The sequence below is a fragment of the Cucurbita maxima genome, unplaced genomic scaffold (assembly GCF_002738345.1).
Source record: "Cucurbita maxima cultivar Rimu unplaced genomic scaffold, Cmax_1.0 Cma_Scf00021, whole genome shotgun sequence".
Taxonomy (NCBI): Eukaryota; Viridiplantae; Streptophyta; class Magnoliopsida; order Cucurbitales; family Cucurbitaceae; genus Cucurbita; species Cucurbita maxima.
Window position 1 is genome coordinate 3,642,240 of NW_019272037.1, and position 24,448 is coordinate 3,666,687.

Sequence of the window (24,448 nt, forward strand, 5' to 3'; positions counted from 1 at the left end):
ATCAGCTTACTTACCTCTTTGGATGTGATACCTGATGACCCAACATTTATTAGTTTTGAAGGAAGCTTTATGAATAAAGTGATACCTCATGACCCACCATTCATTAGTTTTGAAGGAAGAATGAACGAGTACCCTGCCCATATGCTCTTATCAAACATCAAGGGTTGGTGTTGGCAAAAAGAGGTGAAGTTGAGAAAGTAACGTGTACACGATTTGAGTTTTGGAAGTGGTATACTAGACCTGGTAAGCTTAGGTTAGTGGCGTCAATACTATGTGATTGGATGATTTTACCTCAACATGTTGCAAGTAGTGTCTGCCTATTATAAAGTCGTTGATAATTTGGGTTTTGTTCTACGTCAAAAACTCTATATTACTTCTTTTTTAATTTAAAAATATATTAATGGTTTGTAATATATTTAAAAAATACTCCTACAATTTTGGAAATTAAAAAAATTATTAATTATTATATAAATAAAAATGGTTTATCAACTCCTTATATAACGGTAAATATATTTTTGAATTTTTTAAAAAAATTTAAAAAAGTATTTTTTGAAATTTATTTAATTTTTTTGGGAAGAATATTTTTTAAGCAAAATATTAACCCTTTTAATCTGAAATTTTGTAGGGGTTGGAAAGTATTTTTGAAACGGATAATATTATTAATTTTTTGAAAATTGAAGAATATATTATTATTCTTTTTGGATAAGTTGAAAGGTATTTTATTAACTTTTTCTTTCTCGTCCTCGCAAAAATAATCACGATTTTTATTTTTTTGAGAAATGGATAATAAAATATTAGAAACGTAGCCCTTTCCCCCATGTACTGTTCGTCGATGATCCTCCTTGATCCCGTTTGAACTCTTTCGCCGGAGTTAATCGAGGCGGTCCGGCCACGCTGCCGCTCACCGACGATGGCGGACGACTCATCTGACCCCCTCGCCTCCCCAGAAGATCGCCTAAAGGCCCTAATTTCTTGTCCTTCCGCGAGTACCAAATCCGGGTTCGAAAACGAATCTGCGGAAGGTGAATTTCAAGAAAATCAGCCGCTGATAGACGATAATCCTTGTTCTATCTGTGTAATTTGTTTTTCGGATGATGGAAAAGCGGAGAGAGGTAAGCTTGACTCCTGTGACCACTATTTTTGCTTCGTCTGCATTATGGAGTGGGCGAGGATTGAATCTAGATGCCCTGCTTGCAAGGGCAGATTCACTGTTGTTCATAGAATTGCGAAGGATATCTGTCGTCTACGTGAACGAATTGTTAATATTCCAATGCGGAATCAGGTTGGTAACTCTGTTGTTGACATTTTGCTGCTTTATTGTGCTCTATGATTGACATTGAGCTTTTCTAGGGCTTTAGGGATGCGTTTTTTTATTGGTTGAATATCGTGTGTTTAATTGTATGAATCTGGGAATTTTTCGTTTTAGAAGTGACGCCAATATGCTTGACTGCAAGGATCAGTTCGATTATAGTTTGAATAATGCATTGTAGAGCTCTCTGCAAGTATCATTCTTCCCTTTCTGTTGAAACTTGTGGCTATAGGAACAAATTTAACTATAATTACGTTTAATTGTATTGAACAATGTTGAAACTTTGAGGGCACTTGCTAGGATATGGTCCAAATAGATATAATTTTGCATAATTATGATATCTACGACATCCATGACTCTTTCTTTTGTTATCTACTGGTTGGAGTAGCAATTGCAGAAGTTTTTGAAAGATTAGAATTTTTTTATACTTTTATAGGGTCAAATTGCTTATGATATATTATTGTCTAGGTAATGAAACATAAATATGATAAGCATTTATACTAATATCTCCTCACCAGAAATGTTTTAGTCCCTCAAAGTTCATCATCTTTTAAACGTCTAACGTCCATTTGATAACCATTTTGTTTTTAGTTTTCTGTTTATTATACTTGTTTGTCACAAGTTTTTGGTAAGTTTTTCTCATTCTTAAAAAAACACACCTTTAAATTCTAAGCCAAACTTCAATGACAAAATCAGTTTTTTAAAACCACTTTTTGAAATTGATCAAATATTGGCTTGATTTTTTAAAAAATTTTAAAATAAAACGTTTTTTTATTAAAAAAAAATATATATATTATACGTGCAAGTAAGTAGTGTTTATAAGCTTAATTTTTGAAAAATGGAAAAACAAAAAAATGGTTATCAAAAGGACCCCAAATTTTATAATTTCGTTTTTCTAGAGCTTGTTTTGTGTTTCTCTGGCAACATAGTTCAACTTGAGTGTAGAAATGCGCATAGTTTCACAAGCTTGTAACTTTCCTGGTTTCAGGATCGCTCTGTTATTGAAAATACTACGAATAGGGATCCATATGCAGAAACATGTTGTACTGTGTGCAAGGGTATGGAAGATGAAGGTCTCATGTTACTCTGCGATCTCTGTGATTCAGCTGCTCATACTTATTGTGTCGGCCTAGGTGCTAATGTGCCTGAAGGCGATTGGTTTTGCCATGATTGTACTATCTCCAGGGCTCAACATGCCGATCCTGAATTGAACACTGGTTACAATGATCAAAATCAAACAGAATCTGCTAGAGCCCACATCTCCATTTCCGATATAGTAAAAGAATCAAGTGCTCAAACAGTTGGCATACCTCGCAGAATAGCCGTTTTACATTCAAGTCACGAGCCACCTTCTATTGTCCCCAGTTGGAGAAGCAGAAGCAGCGTGGCCCATAAATCATTGCCTAGTCGTGGTGGTAGAGCTGCTGGAACAAGTGCAAGAACATTACATCGCTGTCGTAACATCCATAGCCATATAAGAGCATTACGTGAAAATTGGGGTGGCTTACGAAGGGGGTCACTGAGCTTTCCCGCTAGCAGCTCATCAACATATTGTGGCAACAGTTCCAAACGAGATATTGGTGCTGCAGTAAACAGCCAAACGGGTGAACCCCATTTTTCTACAGCCATTAACGTGCAGGCGACATCTGGACCTGAGTCTAATGGAAGCTCTTATGATGTTGAGAAGGCATGGAGGATGATGGAAATTGCAAAGGCAAAGGCCATACGCGAGGAAGATCAAACCTTGAAACATCCTGTTAGCAGACAAATGAACACAAAAATAAAAGATATTCATACAGCGAAGGGCCAACAGTTCAAAATCCAGAAGCTAAAGGAACCAGCAAAGCATAAGAAGGAAATGGGAAAGCAAAGATTGCCCGAGTTGGATAAGAAACTGTGTTGTCCTGTAGCAAGTAAGAAGAGTAAAGCTTCTGATGAGTTTTTTCCTACCAGCTCATCCAGTTATGGAGAATCCTCCCTGGGTAATATAGTCCAAACTTCTCGAGGTGATTTCAACTATGAAAATAGAAGAAAGCTATCAAACAAAATCGTGGATGAACTTTCTTCATCCTCCACAATGACACAAGCCTCAGAGAGAGGCCATGTGGCTCGTGAGGCTGGCAACGATCAGGATCCCAAAAGTGAGATACGAACACTGGTCAAGATCAACCTAAAACTCCTAAGCCGAGACAAAAATTTGGGTATGATGTCACGTTCTACGCTACCCCCATTGCCATTAGTTTGAATGCAATTAAATGTAAAGCTCTTCCAGGTTTATCTTGTAACAGGATTGTGTTGAGTGGAATATTAATTAATCTGAGATTTATGCAGGATATGAAAGATACAAGGAAGTAGCAAGGCTTGCAACTCACACCATCATGGCAGCATGTGGTTTAGAACCCCCTCCAAAACCCAGCAAGCGATTCTTATCGTGCTCGGTTTGCAAGCACACAGAAGAAGAAGTCGGGCAGCTTCACAGGTCCACTCTGAGGCCAGAATCTTGCAGGGAATGCTTCCTGGTGTATGTGAAGGATGTTGTTAATGCCCTGATGTTAGAAAAACTGGAGGTGGGTTCCTGATCGTAGGCTGTAAAGAAGCCAAATTGTGTGTAATAGTAAGCAGAAAAGTTTTGGGAGTAATAAATAAATGGTTCAAAGTAGATAATATCTGCTAGAGGTGAGCTTGAACGGTTACAAAGGGTATCAGAGTCAGACACCGAGCGATGTTCAGTGAGGACATTGTGGATTGTGAGGTCCTACATTAGTTAGAGTGGAGAACAAAGTGGTTCTTATAAAAGTGTGGAAACTTCTACACGGAGTAGACATTAGTATAAACCAAGCAGAGAGTTAAAAGAAAAGAAGTGGGTTCTAAGAAGGAGGTGACGGTTTGAGGGGACCAAAATGGAAGGGAAATGTATGCGGTAGAGGGAAGTGAGCGTGGCGCTCTATTGTTGAGTTGAGCCGATAATTCGTTGGAACATGGAGAGGTGGGTCTAACGCTGATGTGAAACTGCCTCGTGCTTTGCTGTGGCCTCTCTCTGTGATAGCACTCACAAAAGCGCATGCGACAATATAACATGACTTTCCACACGTGAGCTAACTGCCATATCACGTGCCTTTTCAACTGAACGACACTACCGTGTTCAGTGCTGTCACCTCATCCTTTGTCACAGCCCTAAATACCCTATCACCTCTCCACACCTCACTCTCCTTTTTTTTCTTTATTTTAATAACCATTACTTATTACCCCCACCAAACCAAAAAAAGAAGCTCTTTCTTAGACTATATATATACATTTTATTTTTATATTAATTTTTAAATAATTTTGATTTTCTTCGTCATTTTTAAAATATTACTAAATTTTAAAGTTTATCGAGTAAATAAAGATAAAAAATTTATGATGGGAGAAAAAGTATATTAAAATAGAAAAGAAATGTATGGGCAGTGGGTCCCGGAAAAACGGGCAAGTTGGCCACGTGAGGCAGAGGGTGTAGAAAAGTCACGTGCATCTCGCGGATTGTGCGCCGGTACCCTTTTAACATTTGTTAACTGATCTCTAAACGGATCCCCCTCAGAATGTCCACGTTTTATGCCGCCCTTCCATTCAATTAACATTTTTTAATTATATTTATTATATGAATGAAAAAAATGTTTAAAAATAGCCTTTTCCACAATTTAAATTAACTCTTCAATAATTTTATAAAAAATGAATTTCCTTTTTTCTAAAATTAATGTCAAATCCTTGTCGTTAGAAAAAATACAAAAAGAAATGATGAGGGGACAGGGAAAATGAATTTGGTCACTCAATATTGCATTTGCTATCAACTTGCATAAACCCACCTAATCATATTGCCTTTGCATTTAATATATATTTTTTGTTTCTATTAAATAAACTAAATAATTCATAAAAATGTTAAATACTCGGCTAACTTTTATAGCAGGAGTCTCTTGAGACTACCGATAATCTTAGATGCAGAATCTCATGCATGTTAGATTGCGTTTACAATCTCAACCTTTTAGAATAATAACAAATATATATATATATATTTGATGAATAAATATAATAAAATATTATTAGGACAAATAATAGAAACAATTAGGAGGTTGTTCTGTCGTTAAATCAAATAGATTAAAACTAATCAACAACCTAAGCCTTTCATGTTATGTCAAATATAGCATAATTAATTAAGATGCCAGTTGGAAAGTTTAGATTATTTTATAGAAGAAGAAGAAAAAAAAACAAAATTTTAATTGAATTATCTTTAAATATTTTAAAAACATTATCGAAATAATTTTAAAAAGCAATATTTAATTTAAAAACTATGGATAGTGAGGCCGTCTATTAAACGGCGTCGCCACTAACGCCGGTGAGTGTGTGTGCGCGTGCGCGTTATTTAGTCCAATTGTTTTTATTTTTTTATTTTATTTATTTTTGGGATTTGAAGAGAAAAAGAGAGATTCCAACTCCAAAGAAAAAAGAAGACACAATATTTTGTTTGTAAGCGGCAATTCGAAGCAGATTCTCTTCTTCTTCTTCTTCTTCTTCTCCATTTTACCAATTTTTCTCTGCAATTCTAGTTTACTATCTTCACTGCTTTTCAATGGCGCCATAGTTTCTGTGTTTGCGTCCAAGTTCTAAATTCAGTTCAGTTCAGAAGAGTCACTTGTCAAAGCCTGTGAAAATCTTCGCTCTTATCAGATTCTTGGAGAAACTTATGGTACTATTCTCTCCTAATTCATTCGATTTTATTTTTTATTATTGTTATTGTTTTCTGGATTTGTTCTGCTTCATCTTGTTCTTCAACTGTTGTAGTTGAAATTGGAGAATTGTTTTCTCCGGGATGAGAAGCATGTTTTTCTGGAGGAACAGTCAGAATTTTATAGAGTATTATAACAGTTTACAGTCCGATTACTGAAAAGGTTAAGTGAATGTGCCTTTTAGATCTTCATATCGACGGCATAAATTCTCTGATTAGCAAGCTTTTGTAGGAATTCAGGTTCTGAGCGCTTCATTTCTGGAAACAACTCTCGATATCCATAGTCAATTTTAGGGTGAATTACTGAGAATTGAACTTCTTTGAGAGGTTTGAATTCGTAATCCATCAAGAGAAGAAGGCCGAGGAATTCGCATTTAACCGTTTGGAAAGCTTGATTGTAATTGGCTATGGAGCTTCCTCAGCCTTCCCGTCCCCTCAGAACCGAAGGTATGGTTCGATTTCAACTTTTGCCAAATTTAGTACTCCTGAACTTGAGTTTTTGGAATTCGATGGGGGAAACCCCCCCGAAACGAATGATTTGTGTTGAATGTTCATTTGTGACGGTAATCTGGAAGCTCTTCTTCAGGGCGGAAACCAACGCATGACTTCCTATCACTCTATAGTCATTCAACTGCCGACCAACAAGATCCATCCCAGTCCTTTCAAGGTACTATTCCTCTATCAAATCACCAATTACAGATTTACTTCCTCCTATAAGCCATTTGATAAAGTTTAAGCCATATCTCCGTTCTGATATTTCTTTAGTAATTACTTTTGTTCGAAAACGAAATGAAATTATGGTTGTCCGTGCACGTGACTTGAATAAAATCATGGATCCGTGGCACGAAGTAAAAGTAGGGCTGAACTAAATTAGGAGCCATACTTGGGTTTCCCTACTGCATCTGTCATTTTGCAGTTCACTCCAAATTCAAAAAGAAGAAGAAGAAGAAGAAGAAGAAGAAGAATTTTCTATGACGAACAGTAATTGAATATCGGGATGAACTCGATAAAATATACCTCAATATTTTTCTTTTTCTAAAATTAGTACAGAATATATGATAGAATAGGGACACTGAACTCCAAAATGGAAAAGCAAAGGCCGGCAGGTAAGTAATTAGCACCACCAGATTGGTGCGCGCCCTTTCGATGGCGGGACCTGTCTCATGTGTCGACAACTGACTTGACGTATCGCACAATTCAGGATAAGCGATGCAAATTCAGCTCCCTTCCGGAACCCCTTAAAAATTGCAATCTTTTTCTTTTTTCTTTTGGGATGTGCATATGCTTCTGAATAAATTCCATAATAAATAAAGCGAATCTCTCTAAAACTTGCCATGTGGATATATTTACTGCCCCCATCATGCGTATCTCTTACGGAATCGTCAATATTAAGGGCTCTTTCAGTGGGGATTTTGAAATTTTTGCATTCAGCCTGTCATTGTTATTGATAAGAGAAAAGTAAAACGTGAACATGGGTTTCAATTTCCACGTTTGTAATCCATTTTTTGGCTGGACAGTGAAAAAGGTTCTATCCTGCTTGTTTCGTGATTAATTGCATCGCTATTTGCTTAGAAGCCATGGGTGCATTTGGATTAGCTATTATAATGTATGTTTTTCTATTTTTGTGAGAACAGGAGGTTTTCTTACAACGCATGATTTTCTCCAGCCGTTGGAACGGATTGAGAAGACTTGTGCCAAGAAAGAGCATACAATGAATGTGTCCACTGTCGAACGAGCAGCGCCACCCTTGACAACTCTAGCACGTAATTCTCCTGTCGAGCGTCTTTTACCAGGTGGAATTGGGAGTTGCATTATTGGCCACATTTCTTATTTCAACCATAGGGTTCCAAAGACAGAAGGATCGGTATTTCCAGTCCCTCAGGCGAGCAATACTGACAAAAGTGACGACAACTCCCGTTGTAGCTCTTTGTCTGCAAGTGGTTTCACGTTGTGGGAAGAATCTGCTGTTAAAAAGGGAAAGACAAGGAAGGAGAATTTGAGTGAAAAGCCGGGTCTAAGAGGTAAAGTTTTTATCATTACAATCTTTTCAGTTCTAATTATTTGACTATTAATCGATCAACAGAGTTCTCATGGACTTTCTAGTTTCTAATGTTGGTGGGGTCCTACTGACTTCTTAACGTAGCTTTTTCTTTAGTTAGTAAGAACTCATGGCCGAAATTTACCACAAAACTTGAAATGTTTGGAGAGAAAACAAACGTGTGTGGGTGCATATGTGTGCTTTCTCTTATCATCTTTTTGTTTGTTTTGCTTGCATGTGTAAGAATTCTAAGATGGGGTTTTGGAATTCGCTCATACTTTTTCCACATCATTTGAGCTTTTTTCTTACGTTCCTTCCCATTGAACGGATCTTCCGTTCTTTCTAGCAGAACCACCGGCAAAGATGGAACAGTGGGCCGTTTCAACAGAGCGGCCAATACAATCATCATGCAGCAGCTTCAGCTCTCTCTCTTCCTCTCAGTCAGTCATTCTTGTTTCTAACTTTTCAAAACGTCAACATTATTTTTTTGGTTCCCGTGTATAAATGTTGAGACTGGACTTCCTGGAAATTTACGAACAGGCCTTCATGCCAGCAGAAACGGAGCTTCGGTGAGATGTTGAAGTCCGCAGCCAATGTTACCTCTAAGGAAGAGAAACTAGACGATGGCAAAGCATTTGTTATTAAGAAGGAATCATCGCCATCCACTGCCTATAGAGGTTCGTTTCTTTCATGATGCTCTGTTCGTTATTCCCCCCACCAGAACTTAAAAAAAAAAATTAGATAAGTAGTGCAATTTGCCCTTCAATTTGAAAATGTTGCCATTTTTACTCTCTTTAAGTTTTCCTTTGAAAATTCATTAAAAAAAGAAAAAGAAGAAAAAAAAAGGTGTTTTGATATACTTTTGATGAAGTGTAAAATATGTATGATACAAAATTGATAGGATTTAAAAGAAAATAACATTAGAATTAATTTTTGTGTCAAAATTTGTGAGCTCTGGCAAAATTAGTCCCTGAAAATCTCTCCTCAATTGTTCTTCTTTCTAAAATCTTGGATTTACAGGTGACTTGAGGATAAACGTCGGTGGAAAATGCTCTGATCAGAAGGCTAACACGCCGAGATCCAAACATTCTGCAACAGAACAGCGTCGAAGGAGCAAAATTAATGATAGGCAAGATTTCACAGATATATGTTAGTTCAGTAGCAGACATTACCTTTTCCAAAACAAGTGCATATATTTCCTTATAGAAAGAAATTCGTAGAAAAATCACTCTAGAAGTTATTTTATTTGTGATAAAGTTGAAAAGTTACATGCAGGTTTCAGAAGCTGAGAGAACTTCTTCCCTGTAGTGATCAGAAGAGAGACAAGGCATCATTTTTGTTAGAGGTAAATATGCATGTCACTAGGTGATATTTTACTTCTCTTTTGCATATGGTGTGCAGTAGATTGATTTCTGAACATGTTACCAGGTTATCGAGTACATTCAATTTTTACAAGAAAAGGTTCGCAAATATGAAAGCTCACCACCGCAAGGATGGTACGATGAACCAGCGAAATTACTCCACTGTGTAAATACTACCAACAAACTTTCTCTCCATTGTTTGTACATACTATATAACACTGTTCCTTATAAAAATATTTTGACCTTTTGTTCTTGTTTCACTAAATTTTAATTGATATCAGCTGCCTAATACGGAAACCCTCTGATCCTCTGTTGTGCAGAGAAACAATTGTAATCCAGCACAATGTTACATCGATCAATCTCAAGTTGCCAAGAGCGGCCCTGTGTTTATATTTGCTGGGTCTGACCAAAAAAATATGTCTCACTTCCCTGCATTTCTTCCAAGGTGCTCGCACAACCCAGTCGAATCTAATACTTCCACCACCTTCGGAGAAGCGGATCATCATCTTGGAACAACAAACAAAGCAACATCTTATCCAATGTTGGACCCACGCTATTTCATACCTGTCACAAGTGAAGGTGAAAAAACTAAAATCTATTCTCAAGTGGCACATAATGCGGACAAAAAACCATATGAAATGCAACAACTATTATGGGAGACGAGAGCATGTACTACCGATATTGCTGCTGTTGATAATAAGCTGAAAGAACCTGAGCAGAGCATTGAAGGTGGTAGAATTAGCATCTCAAGTGCATATTCTCAAGAGTGAGTATATTCATATTCTAATTCTTGTTTAATATGATACATTCTGATATGCATGATCTTGAGTTTTCATTCAAGAAACAATAAATTTGGCCATCTTCAAGACTGACATTATAATATTAGTAGATAGCTCTTCTAGACAGCGAATTTAACTGTTGGAAGAGGCCAATAGATCAATTTGAGACTTGATTCATCAATTAAGCGACATACATTTGGTTTCTCGATGAGCAGGTTGTTAAAAATTCTCACACAAGCGCTACAGAGTTCTGGAGTGGATATGTCACAGGCCAGCATCGCTGTACAAATAGAACTTGGAAAGAGGACAAATTGTAGAGATACTGCCGCAAATCCTGCTATTGTGGTAAACGAACTGCATACTAGTATGCAATGAATGTCCTTTTACTAGCTGCATCAACTTTTCCACCCTTTTCTTTGCTTTTTCATAGGATGATTCAGCTCGCCCAAGTGAGAGAGCGGTCGTTGTTTCCAGAGTTGCAGCTGTAGAAGAGGACATGGAGCAGGCATTCAGAAAGAAGCAAAATACTTGAAAGAGATGATATAGCAAAGTAATTCTCCCGTCAATTCAATTAATTATCACTTCATTTTTACGTTCCATTTCTTCCATGAAGGGTTTATGGCCTTTCAATTATTTGGGAAATGCATCTGACCCAGATTGATTGTACATTAGAATATAGTTCATTTTCTAGTTGTGATTTTTTGGGCATCCCCCATTTTAATATGGTGAAGCTGCTTTAGAAGTTAAGCTTCCCTTCATGCTTAGAGGCTGTTTTAGGCATAAAGGCTTTTGTTTGATGTAAAGTTCGTCTCATTGTCGGCTCTTGTCAAAATCTCTTTGGGAGGGAGGGAGGGAGGAAGAAAAGAATAAATCTGTCTACTTCCACTTTATCATATCCCTATTCTCAGGATTTCATCGCTCTCTGTATACATAATATTATTTTTATTTTTATTCAGAAATGATTATTTCTCCGCCGCTATAACTTAAAGAAGCATCAAACAACGATACTTATCTTGGTTGTCTAATTGATTTGCTTTTTATTTTTATAATAATAATAAAAAATGATGGGCAGCCACTTCTTCTCTACTCTTCATCACAATTAGAATTTGCCAGCTTCGAAGGCCATGTGCATTCATGATTATTCTCCATTATAATACAAAATCTCCAACAAAACTGCTAACCCTTCAAATTCTATTATTATTCCATTCATACCTTGCTTTTCTGTTAAACTTAGCATTCGATACAGATACATTATACTGCTGCTTGCTGCATAATTTCACATGATTTGATCAAAGAAAATGGCAACCAAGACAAGTTCGAAGCCATGAATATGAAGAAATAATGAATATCAAAATGTGAATACGAAGAAATCATCTTATCTGGCCACAGGAATTATCAAATGAGAATAAATATAAAAATCAATGAATAAAATGGCATCATCGTCCATAGAATCTGATTGCCTGCTGTCTTTCACAAGGCAAAAAGAAGATATCAGAGGTGGTGGGAGGAAAGCGATATGGCCTTTCCTAAATACATAAATATGAATCTTTCTGTGCTTATTGGGAAGAGAGTAAAATAAACAATTTTGGACCCCCTATAGCTTCCCCCTCTCTTGCCAATATATGAAGACTGATGCTAACAATGGGAGTGAGGCAATGAACTGTGGGGGAAAGTGGTTCTGCGATTCAATACCAATCTATCTGTGTACAAACTATGCCTGTCCTAGCAGTTTTATGTGCTTCTCTCATCCTGTAACAGCGAGGTAGCTGGTAATAAACGACCACGTTGAATAACAATTTCTATATGCCAAAGAAAACAATGTTCTCCAATTGGCTTCTTATATACTATACTCGGGCTTTTCTAGACGCAAATGTATGACCTTGAAAATCTTGATTGATCCGATTAGTTCAACTTCCATCTCTACTGAAATGTCACAATCCCAACATACAAACCTCAAAGTGTTCTCTTCAGCATTGGAGAAGAAACAGCCCCATTTTGTTCCTCCAACGGTGGCAAACATTCTTCAGGGTTGGCATAGAAATAGTCCTCCTCTTTAGGTTTGTCGTGGATCACCATCCTTTTAGCTGGTTTCCCCATGCGGTCTGCGTGGGTTTCTTTTACAGCCAAAGAGAACTCATCCCAGCTTAGCTTTCCACTATTGTATTGATCTATCAAATCAACAAGTATCTTTCTGTCCAACAGTATGGTCTTCTTAAACCCAAGATATCTAAAACGTCACAACACAAGTAGCCAGTACAATTGGTTGAATATCATCTCAAATAAAACGGTACAATTGATTTAACCATATGCAATAGATAAGCAAATGAGTGAAAATCACTTGGTACCTGCGATGACCTTCAACAACTTTAGCCATATTCCCATCATATGTAGGAATGAATATATCACTTTCCAACGAGACAAGGTAATCTAAAGCAGCCATCTGGGATGAGTGATTCTGAAAGAACCTGAGGTCAGAAGGTTTTAGCAATGTCTCCTTCTTGACCTAGTTAACCAAAACCAGAGACAATTTGTAAGGGCAGGAAGACATAAGGTTGGGATATAGAAACTACTGCATAGCTAATCTACAAACCAGTTTCGGATAAGCCTTTGCAAGACTCTTCATCCTATTTTGTCCTCCATAGATTTCACCAGCTGCAATATAAATCTGAAAATTAGGATCAATATCCAGCGCCCTCAGTGTAAGTGCAGTTTCTTCTGGGGTCAAGGGGCACAACCCATCCTTCCTTTTCATGTCAGAGTTTATTACTTTCTCTTTCCACCATGGATATGCATATCTGCACATATAAAGCGAGAGAGAATGGGAATGAGAAAGAGTTTGCTAAAAAGCCAAATGCCAAATGATCGAAATATACCTCATTCTTGTCAATTCTTCTATTTCTTCATTGTTACAACCTTGAGTACAGCCAGAAAAGGCCAGCATATCCATCTCATACCTAAGATGAAGCACTAAAAAAGGGCCATTTTCCCTAAGCAGCTTGACAACCCTTCTTCCTAACTGCTCTATCTCTGAGGTGAATTTCAGAGCACTATAGTTTACTCGACATCTCAGCTTCTGCATCTCCATTGGTTGGTTATTGTTGGCAAGTCGGGCATCAGTTTTGTTCAGATGTAAAACTTTGTGCTTCTGAATGAGCGGAAGAATCTATAATTGGAGAAGGGGAAAACTTTTCAGAATTTTGCAAGAAAGATAAACAAAACAACTAAATAAAAACCAGAGGGAGTTCATTATAATTAATTTGAATATCTGTTGGGAAAAAACATTGGTATGTCAGGGTACAAAAGTATCTAAGTGGCATATTTTATTGCTCGACGTTTGAGAAACACAAATAAAACTAACCTGATCATGATAGTATGAAATGTCAGACCAGCTAATAGGTGGCATTGAGTAGACCTTCCGTTGTTCCATTCTCTTCTTAAGCCTGACGGGCAACTCTCTTATGATGCGTACTTGATCTCTCAATGATCCAATAAAATGTTCCACATCAAATATATCTTGAAATTCACTGAAACGTCAATATAACTTCATGTCAGCTCAACCATATGAAATTTTGCCCAACCAAAGATGAATGGAAATGGATTGATAATTACACACCTGGGATCAGCCCAGAATGAGGTCTTATCCAATTCGGGTACAACAAGAGTGACATTCAAATATCTTGCAATGGCAACCATGTCACATATCTGCACAACATACAGAAAAGGAAAAGGGGGAGTGAAGGGGTAGAATTATTAGGGTATAGCATAAATAGAAATTGTCTTATGTTCAGATGGTCAGAAATACAGTCTTTTGCACACTGGACGATTGAAATCACCCACCGCTGCCCTCATTTGGTTGAGCCCTCCATTGCACGACACCATCAGGTAGCCATTGTTCTTGTAATATCCTGACGGAGAAAATAAAATTTCAGAGATAGGAGTAACAGCTCACAAACTCCCATTAACAAGCAAGTAAAGACTAAAAAAGGGAAATAGCTAATATAAAATTCGAACATAACCCTTCTGTGTATCTATAAATGAAATGAAAGATTAAGATTAAAAGGGGAAATGCCTACTAGATATATACATCATTACAAAGTAACAAGTTAACTTTAATTTTCTAGCAACAAAACAAGAGGATTAGGAACTGATATCTACATCATTTTCAGTGATTTCCAATTCCTTTAAGAAAGTAAAAGTAATCTTATCTGACCGGTTAGGAAGTTTTAACAAACAAAAATTGAAACCAGGTCTTAAAAGGAAAGAGCAAAAAAACTCACGTTTAGGAGGAAATACTATTTTGGGCGGAACTGAAAGGGGATTTTCCTCAACACCAGAAACAGCAGCGGCCGCAGATTCATGAGAAAAACAAGAAGGCCATCCTTTCAAGACCCCCGGTCCCCAAACCTCCCTTAACGAAATCAATTGAACGATGCAAGTCCAGAGCATAACAGTCGTCGTTAAGCGGATTAACCACGGCCGCACTCTCAACCCTGATGAGACCATCGAACTTTTTAGTTTATCGATCTTGCTCCCTCCTAGTGCTTTCAATTCCATCGCCGTTGAGTCACTAAGCTTCCTCCGATTTCCCTCTATCTTGCACATTTCTATTCCTCTCGCCCGTGCATTCAGGAGAGAAATCAACAGAGCAACCCCCCTTCCCCCTACCCTGATGTATTATTACTGCAGGAAATCAAGAAAGACCCCTCGGAAATCGATCTGCCCCTTATTTAATGAATGCCAAATCAGAAATCACAACCTAAAACATTCAACCAAAATCGAATTACATACATACATATATATATATATGGAAATAAGTTACGATAAGATCTCCAAGATTCACAGGGGGGCAGATACGGTTGGGAAACCAGATCAAAACAAGATAGCAACTAAAACAAAAATCCCGGACCTCAGAGAAGAAAAGCGATTACAGAAACAAATTCAAAAGACTGTTAGCAAACACTAAATAATACTTTCTTCCACAACGTACATTACCGAAATCTCAGTTGGGTGACTCCTCGAAGAATGAAGAACATTAATAACTTCGTTGAAAGATTCTTAAAAATTTCAATTCAAATTTGTAAAACGATCATTCTACAAATAGAATTTTCGGCGGAAGAAGGTCGTCTTTGCATCGCCATTCGCCCAGAACCTCGCCGCGAATATCGATGACGCCGTTGAAAATATATAGGAATCGGAGAGAGTAAGGAAAGGAGAAAAAAAAAAAAGAAGAAGAAGAAGAAGAAGAGATCCGTACCGGTAGATGCAGTCGGGTCGGGTTCTGTTCACAGTGGGCTCGGATTCACGGGCAAATAAAAAAACGTCCCAACTCGGACCCAGATACGTTGACCCCACTGTCACGTTCAGTCTAGCTTCTCCACTGAGATTCTTCCACGTGTCCGATCGAGAATATGACTTAAAAGAGATCTCGCGTAGGGTTCACTGTCTCCCACCCTCGGTAGGTGGTGAAATAACTACGCGAAATCTTTGATATCACGATATATTCCAATAAAACCGCGATAACTTTTAGTTTCAAAATATCGCCACGCGGTTTTTTCTTTGAAATTTGCAGTCGGTGATATTATAGATTTGCGTTTTTTAATATATTTTTTTTTGGCTTGTCATGGGAACCACTCAGAATTTATTTATTTATTGCTTCTTTTTGGACCATCATTATTATCGTATATTTATTGTTTATAATATTTAAAATATGTTTCTTACGCGGAGATTCTCCCTTATTCTGACAATATATATATACATATATATAATTAATTTTTATCCTATACTTTTAATTTCATCTTATAATTTTACCAAACACATTAAATTTTAATTAATTATAACGCATTCCTCCAAAACAAAAACACATTGTAACTATTTTTGGTGAAGTTTTTTGGTTTTTGGAGAGTTATACCTCACTTTTTGATTTTTAGTGTAATTAATGAATCGTGTAATATTTTATCTTTTTTTTTTCCTTTTAAAATTATATAAATTATGCCGCAAATTATTAATTTTGATACCCTAATATATAAGATTGAGAAATTAATTTGGCAAGTTTTTAAATTTCACCTTATGTAAAAATCCCCAATTATCATGTAATTTAATATTTTTTAAAATACAAGATATATATATATATATATATATATATATATATATATATATATGTTATTTAATTAATGTGTAAAATGATTGAAATTGGAATCATAAAAGTCAATACCTAAAATGGGCTGTTGATTATTCTTCACATTTACTATTGTAAAAAAAGGAAAATATTCTTCAAATTTACTTAATATACAATGCTTTTGACTTCCAAATTTAAACATGTTCGACCCAAATTTGTACATTTATATTTAATTGTTTTATTACAAGCTAACCTGCATACCCCTCTCTAATCAAAATTTTAATTTAAATGTTTGGATCTATTTAAATTTTCTATATCGATATTAATCGAAATTAAATGAGTATAATTTAATAATTATGGGGAATTTAGGTTGCCATACTTTAATTAATTTTGAAGGGTTTATGGTGTAGAACAACATGAAATTGGGAAGCATTAATAATCTTCATTTCATTTCATTTAATTTCATTATTGGGGCTCTGAATGACAAAATTATTAAATAATATCGATACATAATTAATTAATGTTTCTCGTAATTAGTGGAAAACATTATATGTATTTGAGAATAACGTGGCTTTGATTAACTGAGCATTACACCTTTCATATTATATAAATAGTTTTCAAAATCTTAAATTTATTATTTTAAACTTTTCATTACAATTTTATATTATCAGTTTTTTAAATACAATAATTAATATAAATTATAGAGAAATACGAAAATCAAATAGATAATAGTCCACAGAATATTTGCCAGAAATTTATGAAATTGTAGAAAAACCTTATACTAAATTTGTAATTTAACTTTTTTTATAATTAAAATATATTATAATTTTAAGTTATTGGTATATTCTTTAAACTCGAGCATAACTCAATAAACAAACAAACTGGATTTCCAGGCCTATACGTCATACTAAAAAAAATTGCTTCACGTTTTATTTTGCATCTTCTTTCATTTTCACTTCCAAAATCGACTTACCTAACTTAAAGGAATACTATTCTGTTCTTGTAACATGGCCCTTCAGCTAAAAGGAGTAAAGCATATTACTAAGAATATATGTGTGTGTATATATATATTATATTAATCTACCTAGGAGCGTTGACTCCATTGGAATTAGAACGAAGAAGAATCGATATCAAACTCAATAAAAAATGGAAATTCGTAGAATTAAAATTATTTTAGAATAGTTTTATTTAAGAAAAGTTGTTTCATGATGGCTCTTTTTTAAAAAATAAAATTCTACAATTATCAAACCTAATTAATATAAATGAATTTTTGTCGATTTTATTTTTCAGATATTAGAACTATTTTTAGTTCATTGTCAAACTTAATTCAAATATTTTAGAGTTGGTTTAAATTATATTTTTTATTTTTTATTTTATATAGAAACTAAATAATAATAAAAAATAAATTTGTTGAAAGAAATACATATTAATCAATCATTCATGGCCGACACAATCTTTTACACCAATAACAGCTATAAACCCCACTTTCATAACCCAAGCAGATTAATTTTTTAAATAATAATTAAAAGAAAATACATTGACCCGACACCTCAGCATTCTCTCCATGCTTACGTGGCGTTCTGAAAGTCAAAAATGGCCGACAAAGCCATCCTTCTCACTCCCCTGTTCCTCCGCGTGTTTCCTCATTCTGCACCCTCTTCCGCCGCGTTCCTCCGGCGCTGCCGACCTCAACTCTGACTTCTCCTGTTCTCGATCCTAATTGCTTCCCGTCAATCATTCCATTAAATATATACAGTCCGAACTCAAACCTCTCGCAATGGCAGAAGTAGGGCACATGGATTTGCAAGACATTCGATCCAAGCCATGGAAGTGCCCAAGGTGCGATTCGCCCGACACCAAATTCTGCTATTACAATAATTACAATTAGTCTCAGCCTCGCCACTTCTGCAAGACCTGCCGCCGCTACTGGACCATCGGCGGTGTTCTTCGCAACGTTCCTGTTGGCGGCGGAAATCGCAAAGCGAAGAACAGTTCGAAGCCGAAGCCGAAGGCTGCAATGATCGCGAGAGATTCACCGTCGTCGTAATCGAATTCGTGGAAATTCGATTTGGAAATCCTCCCGACGCCGCTGAAGTTGAATCAGGCGGGTGATTGGTACGGTTGGATTGAGAATGGAAGGGAGTCGGAAGGTGGGATTGTGGCTGCGGCAGGGGGATCGGCCGGCGGAGAAAGGGGACAGGGGCGAGGGATTTGGATCGTTGGATCATTTGCCGACAAGTGATGAAGCCGAATGAATGGTTGAGATTACCGGAGGCGTCGCAATCGGAAATCACAACTATTTAAATTATACAAAATATTAATTGTTGAGTAAGTTTCAATTATTAAATATTTTGTTAAAATTTAAATAAATATAAATTTGAAAAAGTTGAGGGCAAATAAAATAAATCCAAAAAGTTATAAATTGAAATAATAGAAATTTGGAAGGGTATTTTAGCAAAAGAAGAGTTCTCTGGCATTTTTGTCGATGATCCTAAAGAAAAACGAATTTCAAAATTCGACCCCAACGACTCTCACTATCCAATTTCTTCTCCTCTTTACGCTTTTCCTTTCCTCTCTGGTTTGCTAATTCCAGAGGTTTTTTTCATTCCTCTAAAATTCTTCTGTAAATTACTGGAGATTTCGTCTTCTCAACCATGTTTGAGCCCCAACATTTCGTCGATTTGCAAGACGACTCTGCTTTCGGCGATCAGAAATCATGGAATTCCGGCGACCACAACGCGTCCCCGACTCGCCGCCTCACTCACTCATCACTCCCAATCCCACCCATTTCAGCTTCGGCAACTACTGCTGCTGGCGCTAATGGCAATGTGGATCGTGAACTTTTCAACAATCTCGTCGCAATCGTACCCCTCGTTCAGTCTCTTATTGTAATTCGTCTCTCTTTGAGTTATTTTTTTTGCTATTTAAATGGAATGGGAATTTTGTTATTGTAGTACTAGAGGGGAGGGGGTGTGTCATGAGTCTCGTGATGAACGGAAATTTTGATTTTGGAATCGTACTATTTTTAGGTTTGTATAAATTTTACTCATGAGATGCGAAAGGCTGGAGGTGTTCATTTTGAGAGATGGGAACCGGGGGAAAGTTAGGAAAGAAATTAATTCGTGCACTGCATCTTTCTGTATTCGATGAAGGTTCAATGGTTGAAAATGTAATTCAATTTGTGATTTCTTTTCATATTCGAAGTTTTCATTCCATTTTTCGCTTCTTGTTCTTCTTCTTTTTTTTTTTTTTTTTTTTTTTTCTGCGTTTTTGATGTTTGTTGTTTACGGATATTTGGTTTGAATTAGGATCGGAAAGCGAGCAGTTCATTCAGGAAGCGGGGTTCAATGATTTACACTAAAACACCTTCTAGAGAATCATTACACAGGAAGGTAACCAGTCAAACTGTTCTGTGATTTGGTATTCTTGTATACACTTCATCTCTGATTTTATGAATCCATCGATTGGTATATGGCGCTTTGATTTCAAGGCAGGACGAGTTTACTGAATTGTTTGTGACGTATTCTGTTGATTTAAGCGCAGAGCCCCATGAGTTTCTAATTTTGCTTATTGTGTTACCAATAGCCTAATATCAGTTCGTTTTTTCGTTGCAATTGTCTCTCGGTTTTTGTGCATTCCTCAATTGATGAATTTTTACTCCCTTTGTGGGTATTTTGAAGATGGAACAGAAAGGAAGGCATAACGGCCAATCTATTCCAACCAAGAAGAAGAAAGACCATGGGGTGAAGGACCAAAGTAACAATGTTGATAGTAATTCAGATGCCGATGGCTTTTCGGTTTTCTCCTCAAGTTCTCTGGTCTCTGAAAGGGATAAAGAAGAACTAATCACATTGAGAGAACAAGTGGAAGATCTGCGAAAGAAATTGCTTGAAAAGGATGAACTTCTAAAATCAGCAGAGATGTCGAAGGACCAGATGAACAACGTTTATGCAAAACTCGATGCTTTGAATCTCCAGTCTGCAGAGAAGGATTCTCGAATAAAGATGATTCATTCCCAACTTTCAGATGCAAAGGTTCCCATGAATTGCATTTTGTTCATTGAAATAATTATCATTTTGACGGGTTTGTTTGGTTGAGGTCGAATATAAGTATCATTAAGTAACTTATGTCGATTGATCTTGAAAATATTTCCAAAAACGGATTCCTTGTAGTTTTCCAATTGTAAATCTTCTGGTTATGTAACAAAGATGGATGAGTAACTACTGCACAAATCATTACATAATTCATTTTCATATGCAGATTAAGCTTGCAGATAAGCAAGCTGCGTTGGAGAAGATACAATGGGAGGTAATGACATCAAATTCAAAAATAGAAGAACTTCAAGAAGAGCTAAAGTCATCGCAAGGAGACGTTTCATCATTTATGCTGTTACTCGAAGGCTTGTCAAAGAATGATTGCAATGAACGTGTTGAAGATTATAGTCTTTCAGTGTATCTCCCGGAGAGCTGTCCTTACATTGTATGATCTGCAGTTCGATATGCCATATGTTTTATTGATTGGAAAGATTAGCATACTTATTCTTTCTGTGCTCAAGCGTATCATGTTGTCCCTTTTGCATAAAATATTAGCTTGTTTTTGGTCACAAGTACCTGATCTTCATTGTTGACCTCTAACGACTGAGACTATTTCTCCTGTGATTCAGGATGATTTGGACGATCTGAAAATGCAGGAAATGGAAGAAGCAAGACAAGATTATGTAGCTGCTGTTGCTGCTGCAAAGGCAAGGCAAGATGAAGAATCTATTGCTGCTGCTGCAGCTGCAAGGTCACGTCTTCAGGCATTTGTTTTCGAAACGTAAGTTTCAGGCGATCGATGCTAGCATAAGTTTCGGCACAGGTTATTGCTTCATTTGGTATCATCTGACATTTCTCTCTGATAGTTTGTAGGGCATAATAGCGTTCTCTATAGGGTTACTTGAGTCATTTATTTGTAATAAACATATTTATGGAAATGTTGAAGAGGAAGTATTTATTTCATTTTGTATGTATGATGTATCTAGCCTTCCCCATGTTGGTGTGTAATGGCAACGAGCCATGCTTGGTTGTGCGCTAGAGAGGCATCTTGTTCTGCAAGTATGGAGCACATCTCTCTCATTTTCTGATGCAGTTTAGATGATCAAAACAACCCTCGTAGCTTCGGAAGAAATTCTGAGGATTTATGTATGATATAAGAAAGGAAGGAAGATCATAGGTTATAGAATGGATTGAATTGGTCATTTTAGGACCTTCTCGCGGTCCTACGGGATGTTTATTAGCGATTGTGCGACACTCACTGTTACCACTAAGTGAGTAAGCCAACTCGAAATCTTGTCGCCTTCAACCTGATGACGTATACCCAAGCATTTAACATTAACATTGCTTTTAAGTCGAAAGTTTTAGAAAACGGAGGTTCAAAAAAAATTTAGAGGAGTTTGAAAGCTAACATTTGAGATAAATATAGAAAACAATGTTACATGCTATAAGCGAAAGAGGTAACACAACGATTTAGATAGTGCATAACATAACTTCAAATAGAAAAAATTGATACAACTCGAGGGTTTTGGATGTAACGAGCATGTGACTATAGACAACGTTTTAGGCAAGTATTGCTAAGAATTCACAAATTGAAATGGCACTTCTCATCTTCTCAATGCCAGAATTGATACTCAAAATTATATTATTTTGATCCTTCTATTTTGTGTTTAATAATTAATTCGAGCCTAAAAATTATGAGTTCATTGAATTGGATGATTAAAAGTTTAAAGATCTATCCGACATAAAATTAAAAGTTCTAAAAGTTCATAGATATGTGTATCTTTTAGAGTTGTTCGATATAAGCAAAAATTTATGGATGTATTCTATACCATTTTAAAAAAAATAGAAATACTTTAATTTATTTTGGTGCAAAATTTAAAAGATTTTTTTAAGCATAAAATATTATGATTTATTTTGTAATTTTATTTTTATGGAAAGAGGATGTGGAAGGAGCATGTAAAATAGATGAAAGGGAATCAATTTGTTAAAGTTAAATCCACGCCTTTTTTCTCGGCAATTCAATTTACGCCGCCATTTTCATCTCTCTCTATCTCTCTCCTCTCCCATTTGCCTTCCTCTCTCAATCGTACGTTTTATGGTTCTTAGCTATTTCTAATTTGATGGGTTGTTTTTGTTTCCTCTCTTCTGTATTGGGTTTAAATGTTTTCTTGCAATTCCTTCTGCAGAGAGAGAAGGAGAAACAAATGGCGACCAAATCCGAGAAATTTTCAGCTGATTTTGTGATGGGTGGTGTCGCCGCGATTGTGGCTAAAAGTGCAGCGGCGCCGATTGAAAGGGTCAAGCTTCTGTTGCAGAATCAGGGAGAGATGATAAAGAGAGGGCATCTTAAGAAGCCTTATCTGGGCATTCATGACTGTTTCAGAAGAGTTTTGAGAGAAGAAGGGCCGTTGTCACTATGGAGGGGAAATCAGGCTAACGTCATTCGATATTTCCCTACTCAGGTACTTCTTTTCATGAACTTTCAATTTGTTATCTCTGCAACAGAAGCTTCATTTCTTTCAGCAGCTACACAAGCTTTTACTCCCAATTTTATATTTGATTCATTGTTACTTTTCTGGTTATGGATTCCCGTTTTCGTTGTTCTTTGTAGCCTCTTTCATTTAGTAGCATTAGCATAAAGTGTTGAATTAGCATTTGGCTGAAATCATGAATTTATGACCACAGATTCAGGAACTAATGTAACCTTAATCCCTATGAAGGTTTATGATGCATTCTAATTGATGAAACTTTGGAGAATATTCAAGATTCTAATGAACTGATTGAGAATTATGGTTTATTGTTATTCTTAATGACCAAAGCTTTAATTTTACGATATCATCTCCAAATGCTTTTACAGAAGAGAATTTGAATTGCCCATAGGCTTTCAACTTTGCATTCAAAGGTTACTTCAAAACGAAATTCGGGCGCTCAAAAGAGAAGGATGGATACATCAAGTGGTTTGCAGGAAATATTGCTTCAGGAAGTGCTGCAGGAGCAACTACATCGTTTTTTCTGTATCATTTGGATTATGCACGCACTCGACTAGGCACCGATGCAACGGACGGTGGCAGAAACAGCCAGCGCCAATTTAAAGGGTTGCTAGATGTCTACAGAAAAACCTTGACAAGTGATGGAATTGTTGGTCTATACCGAGGATTTAGTGTTTCAATTGTGGGAATTACTCTGTATAGGGGCATGTATTTTGGGATTTACGACACTTTGAAGCCTCTTGTTCTTGTTGGGCAGTTTGAGGTAAAAGCATCTATTCTATTCTGTGCATCAATTAGCCAGTTTTCCACAAATGATAGTCTTGGGAGCTGCATGTTGGAGAAATACATCATCTTACTATCATAAACATGGATATCTTCAATTTATCTGGTTGCTTTTTTTTAGACCTTTCCTTCAATGTTCTTGAAAGTTTGTGGTTTGTTGTTTTATGCAGGGGAACTTTTTTGCTAGCTTCTTATTGGGGTGGAGTATCACAACATTTTCTGGGGTATGCGCTTATCCTTTCGACACGCTGCGACGAAGAATGATGCTTACCTCTGGACAAACCCTGAAGTACCACAGTGCTTTACATGCATTTTCCGAGATCATTCGCCATGAGGGTATCGCTGCTCTTTTTCGAGGAGTCACTGCCAATATGCTTGTTGGTGTTGCAGGGGCTGGTGTTCTTGCAGGTTATGATCAACTGCACGAAATTGCATGTCGACATGGTTACTCCTATGGCGGGCAACAACATCAAATAGCCTCGAAATGACCGAAAATGGTATGTTCAACTTCATAATTGAACCTGAAGTAGATCTAGGGAATTAAAAGGCTGAAGATGTTTATTCACTAGAAAATGCCCTCCTAGAATTTACAAAGAATTTGATGCCTTTGTCTGTGTATAGTTCAAATACATCTACATTTGTTGGTTGTTTATGTAATTCATGACTTCAAGTTGAAAATAGAATACATTTGTTGGTTGTTTATCTATGGGAGTCCAACATATGTTCTTACAGTTTCTCTTCCTGTTTTTCCTTTAAATCTCGGTCTGTCGAAGAAAGACGATCA

At 36.5% G+C, this 24,448-nt stretch overlaps 5 protein-coding genes across 12 annotated transcripts; 4 read left to right on the forward strand and 1 right to left on the reverse strand.

Annotated features, from left to right (window-relative positions):
* Positions 1–678: 678 nt before the first annotated feature.
* On the forward strand, positions 679–4,339 carry LOC111495363. The gene is made up of 3 exons (XM_023145359.1): positions 679–1,282; positions 2,298–3,510; positions 3,641–4,339. The coding sequence occupies exons 1-3, from the start codon at positions 911–913 to the stop codon at positions 3,886–3,888; spliced, it is 1,833 nt and encodes a 610-aa protein (XP_023001127.1). The 5' UTR covers positions 679–910; the 3' UTR covers positions 3,889–4,339.
* A 1,386-nt stretch (positions 4,340–5,725) lies between these two features.
* Positions 5,726–11,158, forward strand: LOC111495364 (transcription factor BIM1-like). 5 transcript variants are annotated; one of them, XM_023145362.1, is made up of 13 exons: positions 5,726–6,026; positions 6,122–6,228; positions 6,306–6,512; positions 6,652–6,732; positions 7,700–8,086; positions 8,450–8,543; positions 8,644–8,780; positions 9,124–9,252; positions 9,369–9,448; positions 9,532–9,630; positions 9,785–10,230; positions 10,459–10,588; positions 10,674–11,158. In XM_023145362.1, exons 3-13 carry the CDS (start codon positions 6,473–6,475, stop codon positions 10,773–10,775), a joined length of 1,725 nt encoding a protein of 574 aa, XP_023001130.1. In that variant the 5' UTR covers positions 5,726–6,026; positions 6,122–6,228; positions 6,306–6,472; the 3' UTR covers positions 10,776–11,158. The 5 variants fall into 5 exon arrangements, with proteins under 5 accessions (XP_023001130.1, XP_023001129.1, XP_023001132.1 ...); XM_023145361.1 differs by having other exon boundaries at positions 6,122–6,512; XM_023145364.1 differs by having other exon boundaries at positions 5,727–6,026; positions 6,122–6,512; positions 9,124–9,232; positions 9,379–9,448.
* Positions 11,159–11,635: 477 nt separating this feature from the next.
* On the reverse strand, positions 11,636–15,495 carry LOC111495365 (O-fucosyltransferase 34-like). Its single transcript, XM_023145366.1, has 9 exons — positions 15,231–15,495; positions 14,521–14,999; positions 14,081–14,148; positions 13,857–13,945; positions 13,602–13,767; positions 13,117–13,406; positions 12,834–13,038; positions 12,589–12,746; positions 11,636–12,470 (listed from the first exon to the last, which is right to left on the reverse strand). Exons 2-9 carry the CDS (start codon positions 14,843–14,845, stop codon positions 12,197–12,199), a joined length of 1,575 nt encoding a protein of 524 aa, XP_023001134.1. The 5' UTR covers positions 14,846–14,999; positions 15,231–15,495; the 3' UTR covers positions 11,636–12,196.
* Positions 15,496–18,735: 3,240 nt separating this feature from the next.
* Positions 18,736–21,472, forward strand: LOC111495366 (protein MICROTUBULE BINDING PROTEIN 2C-like). 3 transcript variants are annotated; one of them, XM_023145368.1, is made up of 5 exons: positions 18,736–19,246; positions 19,667–19,750; positions 20,048–20,392; positions 20,619–20,837; positions 21,022–21,472. In XM_023145368.1, the coding sequence occupies exons 1-5, from the start codon at positions 19,013–19,015 to the stop codon at positions 21,175–21,177; spliced, it is 1,038 nt and encodes a 345-aa protein (XP_023001136.1). In that variant the 5' UTR covers positions 18,736–19,012; the 3' UTR covers positions 21,178–21,472. The 3 variants fall into 3 exon arrangements, with proteins under 3 accessions (XP_023001136.1, XP_023001135.1, XP_023001138.1); XM_023145367.1 differs by having other exon boundaries at positions 18,739–19,246; positions 20,039–20,392; XM_023145370.1 differs by lacking the exon at positions 18,736–19,246 and adding an exon at positions 19,261–19,527 and having other exon boundaries at positions 20,039–20,392.
* A 906-nt stretch (positions 21,473–22,378) lies between these two features.
* On the forward strand, positions 22,379–24,368 carry LOC111495367 (ADP,ATP carrier protein ER-ANT1-like). Of its 2 annotated transcripts, XM_023145372.1 has the most exons (4): positions 22,379–22,478; positions 22,579–22,854; positions 23,273–23,644; positions 23,835–24,368. In XM_023145372.1, exons 2-4 carry the CDS (start codon positions 22,597–22,599, stop codon positions 24,150–24,152), a joined length of 948 nt encoding a protein of 315 aa, XP_023001140.1. In that variant the 5' UTR covers positions 22,379–22,478; positions 22,579–22,596; the 3' UTR covers positions 24,153–24,368. The 2 variants fall into 2 exon arrangements, with proteins under 2 accessions (XP_023001140.1, XP_023001139.1); XM_023145371.1 differs by lacking the exon at positions 22,379–22,478 and having other exon boundaries at positions 22,502–22,854.
* Positions 24,369–24,448: the final 80 nt, after the last annotated feature.